Source organism: Petaurus breviceps, unplaced genomic scaffold, assembly GCF_028583685.1.
Source record: "Petaurus breviceps papuanus isolate PSGF00001 unplaced genomic scaffold, PetGlider_PUasm1.0 90842, whole genome shotgun sequence".
Lineage (NCBI taxonomy): Eukaryota > Metazoa > Chordata > Mammalia > Diprotodontia > Petauridae > Petaurus > Petaurus breviceps.
The window spans coordinates 12,741,005-12,750,797 of NW_027187358.1; the positions used below are offsets into that span (position 1 = coordinate 12,741,005).

The 9,793-nt window shown below is 40.9% G+C and overlaps 2 protein-coding genes across 2 annotated transcripts in view; both read right to left on the bottom strand.

The window, feature by feature from the left end:
* FSHR (follicle stimulating hormone receptor) overlaps window positions 1-9,793 on the bottom strand; it is a 260,865-nt gene that overhangs the window by 27,565 nt on the left and 223,507 nt on the right. The window lies entirely within an intron of this gene.
* LOC138148824 (biogenesis of lysosome-related organelles complex 1 subunit 2-like) lies at window positions 7,484-8,322 on the bottom strand. The gene has a single exon (XM_069071673.1). It carries the CDS (start codon window positions 8,222-8,224, stop codon window positions 7,859-7,861), a length of 366 nt encoding a protein of 121 aa, XP_068927774.1. The 5' UTR covers window positions 8,225-8,322; the 3' UTR covers window positions 7,484-7,858.

Genomic DNA, 9,793 nt, shown 5'->3' on the forward strand with positions numbered 1-9,793 from the left:
TCTCTCTCTCTCTCTCTCTCTCTCTCTCTCTCTCTCTCTCTCTCTTCATAGGTGCTTTCTGAAAAATAATCCTAATCTAAACTTTTGGACCTGCTAAGGTGTAATACCATCTGCTATGGAGTGATGATACCTATTAGCACCTGTAGCTGTTTCCAGTACTTCAGATGATTTTTGCTTACAATTTAGTTCTCATATTTTATCTCTAGATACACATTAATCCGCACCCTTTGACCCTTATGCAATGTTTGCTCAGACTCTGCAAGAGACCTATTGATTAGGCTCCAAATTACTTCTGAAACTCTCATCTTACTGGGAAACAAATAAAGTTTTATCTTTCTCTTCACATCACTTTGTGAGTACCTCACATAGCTAATAAGTGTCTGAGGCTGGATTTGAACTCTGGTCTTTCTGACTACAGGATCACCTAATTGCCTCTATGAAAGTCAAGAAATACATGTTTTAGACAGAATAAATAGAAAGAAAATAAATATAAAGCAGTTAAAAGTGTTTTATATTTGTCTCTTTATATTAATATTTGTGAATATGGGGCAGCCAGGTAGCACAGCGAGTAAGAGCACCGGTCCCAGTGTTAGGATGACCTGGGGATCGAATCTGGGCTCAGACACTTAGCATCCACCCAGAAACACCTGGCCATGTAACCTTGAGCAAGTTACTTAACCCCAATTGCTTAGGGGCAGCCAGGTGGCTCAGCAAGTAAGAGCACCGGCTCCAGTGTCAGGATGACCTGGAGATCAAATCCGGGCTCAGATACTTAGCACCACACCCAGAAATAACTGGCCGTGTAACCTTGAGCGAGTTACTTAACCCTGATTGCTTAAAAAAATATTTGTGAATATATAGTTTATATTTGTGAAGGAAGTCATTAGCTTTTGGAAGGACGTGAAAAGCTTCATGTAGAAAACAATGCTTGAGTTTCATCTTGAAGAGAGGCATTCTTTGAGGCAGAAGTGAGGAGGGGGAGCTTTTCAGGCATTGCAGTTTGACTAGTGCAAAGACACAGAGACAATAGATGGAGTATCACATGTGAGGAATGGGGAAGACCAGTTTGACTGGATCATTGAATAGGAGAAGGGGAATGATGTATAATAAGGATGGTAAACTAGTTTGGGGCAAAGGTATGAAGTGCTTTAAAGTATTTTATTGGAAAATATCTCAACATAACTGAAATTATGGCAGCAACTGCTTTTGAGAATTTGAGTGCTGAAAGGATCCACCCCTCATCTCACATTCTGGGATTTCAAAACACTCTGTTAACAGCATATTAGCTCATGGAGAGCCTCTTGGTTCTGGGATGGGAAACAGAATAGGAGACAGTAGTTGATTAAGGGATGGATGCCTTGCTGGGTCAGGAGAGGCAAGAGTTAAAATTTGCTCCCTACCTCATTTAATAAACTATGTTATAGTCAGTGCCACAAATTGGATTTGAACAATTTCTGTTTCTCCCAGCAAAGATGTTATTACAGGTCAATCATTTCCATAAGTGAAAGCACATATCTGGTGTACACTACACTGACAGATGGTTAGAAGACCTTTCTTTCATGATCCCAGTTGGGATAAAAAGGCAATTTACTATCTATAGAACTGTGGGTAATGGAACAGAATCATTCTCATACAAATAACTCAGTGTTTGAATCTGAACTATCAAATGAATCTGAGCTATAGCCAAATCAATTTGATAAACCATCGGAATAGGATTGTATTGGCTCCAATTCAGCAAGGCAATGTATTAAATATTCCCCACAGATATCAGTTTCCCAAGGAAACAACAATTGCTCCATTTGCTAAGAAAGACTTGAGAATGCAGAAGTCACTAAAACAAAAAAAGTCAAAGCCAGGGACAGAGACTGGTCTTCAAGGTCAAGACTTATGGGGCTAGCCAGTTGTCAGACTAGCAGTGAATGAAGTAGATTAAATTTGTCATCTGGTTCCTCAGCCCCACTTTTCTGAGATCTGTTCTTTTGGTAGCACTGTTTGTCTACTCTCTCCCCAGGTACTGTGTTCTGTCTCTTAGATTCTCTTCAAGAAAAGTGCCCCCAAGAAAAACCTGCTTTCGGGAAAGGCTCCATTAAACCAATTTTAGCATATTTTCCCAGGCTTCTGGGAATCAAATTGTTGTTATGTTGAATGGTTGTCAGAGATGCTAGACTTGAACCTAGCACAGGGTGATCAGGCCTTTGAGGGTGGGAGATTGAAAGACCAGAAATCACCAGAGATCACTTCGGCATAATAGATGTAGAGGAGGGAAATTTGAGTTCAGATACTGGCCAAAGAATTCTGAAAAGGAGGTTTTGATTCTAAGAGGAGGGTGTGGGGAGAGGACCTGCTGTCTTTTCTTTCCTTCCTTTTCCTTTATTCCTAACTTGCTGTACCCCATTCACTTCCCAGAGTTTGCCCTTTCTCATTTTTCTTTTTAAGCAGAACAGCCTCTCTCCACAAGCTTTACCTAAAGTCTTAAGCCTGCTGAGGTGTTAATTAACTTGGGTCTATTTGAGGAAAAGCATATCAAATAAGGCACCTGGGTCAGTGGAAACTCACTTCTGCAGGTGTTGGGTGAAAGAACAAGTGTGAAGAATGAGGAGAGATCTTGTGACAGTGAACTGATCTGGGCAGTTGCCAGAAATCTTGGTTGCTTTTCCCCTGAGGCTTTTCTGTGCTTTGCTGCTATGTTCTTTGATAGGAGGGGACATCCAGAGAATTGTCACACATATGATCAAGAATCACAGAATTTTAAAAAATTAAGAAAAAATTAAAATATTTTTTAATTAAAAAAAAAAGAATCACAGAATTTCATTGTCTAAAGTGATGTGAGAGGGTATCTCATCCAACTTGTGCCTGACTAAGAAGTACTCCTAAGACATGTCCACTTGGTCACTCAGCCTCCACTTGAATCATCTCCAGTTAGAGAGAACTCACTAGATCAGGATGTAGCTCATTTCACTTTGGGGCAGTTCTAACTAGAAGGAAATTTTTTTCCTGACTGTTGAGACCACATCTGCTTCTCAACAGCTTCTACCCACTAATCATTCTGCCTCTGGTGCCCACCCAGAATTAGTGGGCAATTCTTCTAGATCTGATCTTGTCACCCATTGGCCCCACTCAATAAACTCCAGTGACTTTCTATTGCCTCTAAAAGCAAATACAAAGTTCTCTGTTTGGCATTCAAAGCACATCATAATGTAGCTATTATAACCTACTATCTTTCCAGTCGTCTTACATCTTCATCTCTGACATGTACTCTTTGATCTAGTGACACTGGCCTCCAGGATGTTCCATGAACAAGACATTCCATCACTCTTCTCTGGGCATTTTTTTGAACTTTTCTCTATGCCTGGAATGCTCTCCCTCCTCCACTCCAGTATTGACCTCTTCCACTTCCTTTAAGTACAGGAAGCCTTTCCCCAATCCTTCTTAATTCTAGTGCCTTCTCTGTTAATGATTTCCTGTTTATCCTGTACATAGCTTGCTTTGCATATATTTGTTTGCATGTTGACTCCCCCATTTGATTGTAAGCTCCTTGAGGGCAAGGGCTTTTTGCCTCTTTTTGTATCCCCAGGGCTTAGCATAATGCCTGACAGATAGTAGGCATTTAATGTTTATTTATTGATTCTAGATGATACCCTTCAGATACTTAAAAGGCAACCCATCCAGGCTCTTAGTTTTCTCTTCTCACAGTTAAACATGTCCAGTTTCTTCATTTGAACCTCTTATGGAGGAAATCTCTAGGATCATCATCATCCTGGAAGATTGCATCAGTTCTGGTACTCACACTTTATCAGTTCCCTTAGTAGGGTTCTGTCTTCTGTCTTTGTACTCTGTTTTCTGTTAGTAAGACTAGAGGGTAGAGCAGAAAACTCCTCCCAAAGTGTCCTTTTATAATTCACAGTCCAACTATTTCCTACCAGCTTCACTTCTGTATTTGGTTCCACTGTAATCAGCATTCTCCCTTCGCCCATCTCACTGAGAACTTCTTTGCACCCCCTCTTCTTTCCCCCCTCATCTTGTAAACTTTCTTTTGGGTATTACTTTTCTCCATTTGATTATAAGCTTCTCGAGACCACGGACTGTCTTTTTCTTATTTGTATTACCAGACCTTAGCAGACTGCCTGGCACAAAATAAATGTTTATTGAATTGAGTTATATAGTGAGAGCTAGTCCTTCCACCATCTTAATTACCTCCTTCTAGATGTGCTCTAGCTTAAATGGCGCTAAAATGTGGTGCTGGGTATTCCTTCATGCTATGATGAAAATAAAGTATGAAAGTAATTTGGATAATCATCATAATAATAATCAGAGACAGCTAGGTATCACAATGGATAGAGTACTGGGTCTGGAGTGAGACAGACCGGAGTTGAAATTCAGTCTCAGGTAACTTACTAATTGCTAAATAATATTTACTAAATTACTAAATAATCACAGACTAATGTGTGATACTGAGCAAGTCACTTAACTTCTCACTGTCCCAGTTTTCTCATCTGTAAAAGAGTCAATAATAGTGACTACTTTCTATTGTTGTGAGAAGAAATAGAGATGATATTTGTAAGTCATTTTGCAAATCTTAAAGCATTATATCAGGGCTAGCAATTTTTTTTTATTGTATAGCATGCTGAATTTCGTAAGCAAAGTGCCTTAAAAATATTATCTTTTTTTTACTCCTCACAACAACCATCTAGCTGTCTCTATCACCAATAACCCTATAATGTCCTATAATTATTTGGACACATGATTTTCAATGTAGCTTAGGAGAGTATTTGCCTTTTTAACTCTCATATACTGTTGATTGCTATTAAGTATATGGTCAATTAAAAGATAAGATCTTTCCCCTCCCAAATGAGCTCTGATCTAGTGTTGCCTCCCTATCCTGCATTTGTGAAACTGATTTTTTTAAACTTAAGTGTTGAATTTCTTCATATTTGTCCCCATGAAGCTTTATCATTGTTCTAAATTAGAGAGATCTATCTTGATAATATTTATTTCAGGCACAAAGGAAGGCACTGACTGACATTGACCTTGGACTTTATGGTCTATCTGGCTTACTGACCCCCAACTCTTTGTCTACTGACTAATGATCTTATTGCCATTCCTGAGTTTGGGTCTATATAACCTTTTTTGTTTTAGGTAAAAGGAGATTTTGAACTTTCATCATCAAATTTTAATTTCAATGGTCCATTTTTGTTGCCACAGGCAGATTCTGAGGCCCCTGGGCTCACACATGAATTTAAGACATCTAAGTAATAAATGACATATTTAATAAACTGCAATTTGTCTAGGCTTTAATCTCTGGGTTTGTTATTTCCACTTCCTGAATTATGTCTAGAGTTTTTCTTCTTTAAAATGCCCATGAATATTTCTGCCACTCTGACCTTTTCTGCTATGAAATTAGATATTTTCTAACTCTTAATGGACAGAGGGTGTTTAAGGCAATCTTTGCACATTATTTCAAATGTACCTCCAATCTATGATATTTATATTCTAAAACACTGAAGGAAGTTAAAAACCAACAGAAAAGCAGAAACTCCAAACTTTTCTTTTTTCAGTTGGATGGTAGCCAGTAAGAATGAGTACTTCTTAGACCTGGCCACTTCCAGAGGATGAATGAATGGATGAATTAATGAATAGAAAAGTATTTATTAAGCTTGTGTACTATGTGTAAAGCACTATACTAATTATTGGGGATTCAAATGGAAAATAAAGTTCCTGTTCCCAAGGAGCTCACATTATAATAGGGGGTGATGCATATAAAGGAGGTTTAAGAGGCAGTCATATGGAAAAACCCTATGATTCTAAGGGTAGAGTGACTGAGTAGATGGTAATTCATCTTCTTTAGTATTATTTTCCTTGATAAAAACCATTTCAGATGTTGAGCCATTTGACAGTGTTAAAGACTTTGGAACTGAGAATGTCCTTCACTGAATCTTCAGTAGCTATGAATGCTGAAGAGGTGGGGGCTACATCATTTGTCTCCATGAGGATTGCTTTCTTGGATGATGATTGTAGGACCCAGTCAGGAAGCAGGGCTGGTAGCCTAGGGGGTGTTGTTATTCATGGCACTCTTGGGCTCAGGATACTTGACTATCTACAACTGGTTTTGAGAGCAAGTGGTAGTCATAGTTTAACATTCCTGGCCCACACTGCTTCCTGTTTCCCAATCGGGGTACCTTGCTACTTTAGTTATGCTAGTTACCCTCTCTGTTAGTATTTGGTATTGATCATGGCAAGGATGTGAAGCTACTTCTTCAGAGGGACTGTTGCCCCTGAATGATGACTGTGAGGTTTAGCCTGAAAGGAGAGCTGATAGTCCTAGGAGGAGCTCCTATTTCAGTGGCTCTTAGGCTTGGGGTACTAGACCATCTCTACCAAAGTTTGAGGGTAGGTAGTGGCCAGTGTGGTAGCAGTGCTTGGTATCACCTGGCATGTGGAACCTTTGGTCTTTCCTCAGAGTGCCTTGTTGCTAACTAGGCTGACTTTACCCCGTTGGTGGAAGATGAACTGTGTTGGCAGCCCAAGAACCTACTGTCCTGGGATCCATTGATGGGTGGTAACTGTGAATGCCTAGTACCATGAATCATCTGGGAAAGCAATATTTTAGCTTTCCATTACTACCAAATTACTACTACCAGGTAGATGGGAATTGTCCCTGGCTTTTTATCTATGTCTTCTTTTATATCATTACTGGACCGGAGAAGGCAGGGTCCCAATGCTGGCCTCCTCTGGGAGGGAGTTTGGAGGCCATTCAATCTGGAATCTCCTGCAACATTTGAAAGCAGCTCCTCCTGTGCTCTGGGGCACAGAGTTATCTGAGACAAATGTGAACACCTCAAAACCATCGATCACATAGATGTCAGTTTTCTTGCCCATAGGATGTCATATACAACTAGGGGTTTCATATAGCAGGTTGTGTATGACCAAGCACCCATCCAGGACCAAGGCCTTAGACCTCTTCATCTCACTCTTCATTTCCTGGTGAACGCTCATGGAAGCTAGGTCTTTACAGAAGATGCTTCATCTCTGGCTGTTCTTTCTGGCTCTGCTTGCTCCCTCTTTTATGTCTCTTCAATCAGTGGGAGCAGTGGGGTAGTTGGCGTACTCTTGACTCCCCGTCTCCACATCTAGATCTTCTTTCTTCCTTCATCATCACCCAGCAACCCCTTCTCCTTTGAGGTCCATTATACCAGTTCATATCATTCAGCCCAGATCATTGTTGCTGGTGTCAACTGACTTAAAAGTCATTTGCCCTCTTCAGTAAGTTCAGTGCTATGCTCATAGCCTTTCTATCTCAATCACTGATTCTCATACCTAGATCAAGATATATGTTGATGTGCCCTTGAACATCTTTTCTCATCAACTCCCTCAACTCATAACCCAGGGCTTCACTCCATCTGTCTCTGCCACCCAAAGGGATGAGCATAGTTAAATCTTAGCATTGTACATCATAGTGCTACCTCCATGGTATTGAACTCAGAAATTCTTTTTTTTTTTTCATATGTTGGCATTTATTATTTAAGCTGAAGAACAGGTTATGAGGGGGGTGGGGCAAGGGAGGAGACAGGGAGCCTAGAGCCTCTCATCTGTGTCTGCTCCAGACGGGGTTGATCCTGATTTCTGAGCCTTGGTCCAGGGCACACAAGGAAGCACACGCTAAGATGAGGTTCCAGGGGGACAGGTTGAGGAAAACATGGGGGTGGCCAGAGCTACACATCCAGCCAGAGGCGAGGCTGGGATTCTCCTTGGGTCAGCAGCACCACTCCCTTTTGGGAACTGAAGCCTATCGATAAAGTCCCATCCACATATTTCTTATAAAACATTCTTGTAGTTTCAGTCTTTGTGCTAAGGAATCCTTTCATCGCCTTTCTAGCTTCTTGTACTTTGCTTCCAGTTTCTTTGAATATGCATCCAGCTTGTAAGCTGCCTGCTCAAGAGCAGCTACCTGCTCCTCAATTAAAGTGATCTGATCCAGATAAGGCTGAAGGGCGGCATATTTCTGGTTTAAGTCCTTTAGGTTTCTACTTATGTTTACTGCAATATCTTTCATTTCTAGGTACTTCAAGCTAGTCAGTTTGTTCATATTTTCTAGAAGTTTGTAATCTTCACTGGTGGCTGTCAGCTCGCCTGTCAGGTACATGGCCATTTTGGAGAACATGTCCTGGCACAGCTCTGTGATGTCCGCCTCGGCGGGCTCTGTGGCCTCCTCGGCCGTCTCCACCATGGCATCGTCTCAACTCAGACCCTCCCGCTGGGCTGCAGGGACGCCCTCCGCTGTGGCCGCCATGCCTGAGCCTTTTCAGGCTCCGTAAGCCGGCCGAACTCAGAAATTCTGTCTGATTGCAATCATCCTTCAGGTGTGGTATAGTCAAAGGAGTGCTAGATTTAGAGGCTGAAGACTTGGGTTTCAATACCAGCCTCTCTGGTTGATAGCTTTGTGACATTGGGCAAGACCCATAGCCTCTCTAGGCCTTGATTTACTTCAATATGAAATTTTGAGTTTAGACTAGATGGTACCCAAGGTACCTTTCAGATCTGAGTTCATGATCCTATCTTTTTAATCCTATGATCTATCTACATTTCCCTCTCTCTCTACCTAAGCTTATTCTTTGTTCTCACTACAATCTCCAGTTATAGTATCATAGATCTAGGACCGGAAGGAACCTTAGATAGCATCTAATATATTTTGCAGATGAGAAAACTGCTAAATAACTTATTTGTCCAAGGTAATATAGGTAGTAAATGGAAGAGCCAGGATTTGGACTCAATCATAGGACTCCATGTTCAGCATTCTCTGTTGAACCACACTGCCTCATTACTCTGTATTCTCTCAGACTCTTACCACTGCTCTGGATTCACTTTCCTCCCTTTATGGTCTTAACTCTGCATTAGGCCAGTTCTACTGTAATACACTTGTCTTCCACCCTTGATCCCCTTACTCTCTTGTCCAACTGCCTAGCGTTCACAACTTGCCAATCTTCAAGTCTAGTTTACCGCTACCATCTGCCTTCTCTCTTCATACTCCTAAGCTGCTAAACACTTATGTAGGGTCATGCTGACTGGGCTCCTGACTACTGCATAAAAAGCTTTTATTCCTCTTTGATTGACTTCCTATCCCATTGTCCTCTGTGGCTTTTCCAAACATTCCTTTCTCTCTTCAAAGTCCCTTGCTGTCTTTCCACCCATTCTATTCATTAAATACAGTTGTTTCCTACTTTACTTAGAAAACAAGGCTAACAATGGCAAATTCTCTCCTTTCCTCTGTTCCATAACTCAGAATGTCTTTATAGCTTGTCCTTCCCTCCTATTTTACTCTTGTTGGTGAAGAATGTGTCCCTTCTACTTACTAATGTCAACACTTACACTCATGCCCTCAATCTCCTCTTCTCCCATCTTTCTAGTTGCTTGATCCATTGATCAGTCCATCTGTCCCCCCACGCTCAATCTGTCCATACTGACTGGCTCTTTCCTTGCTGCATACAAACTTGTTTAGGTCTATCTGATCCTTAAAAATCATCCTGACTTGACCTTGACATCTCTTTAAGTGATTGTACTATATCTCTCTTTCCTTTCATTTTTTATGCATTTGTATCTATTCATTTTATATTTATGCTATTGTTGCTAATATGTATTGTTCAGTCATTTAGTCATGTCCAACTCTTCATGACCCCATGGACCAAAAACCATGGGGTTTTCTTGGCAAATACGGAGTGGTTCACCATTTCCTTCTCCAATTTTATGCAGGCGGCAGTTAAGTGTCCAGGGTCACACAGTGGGTAAGCGTCTGAAATCA

What these genes read in the sequence shown, in the direction of transcription:
- LOC138148824 (XM_069071673.1), bottom strand. Translation starts at nt 8,224, where the DNA reads ATGGTGGAGACGGCCGAGGAGGCCACAGAGCCCGCCGAGGCGGACATC.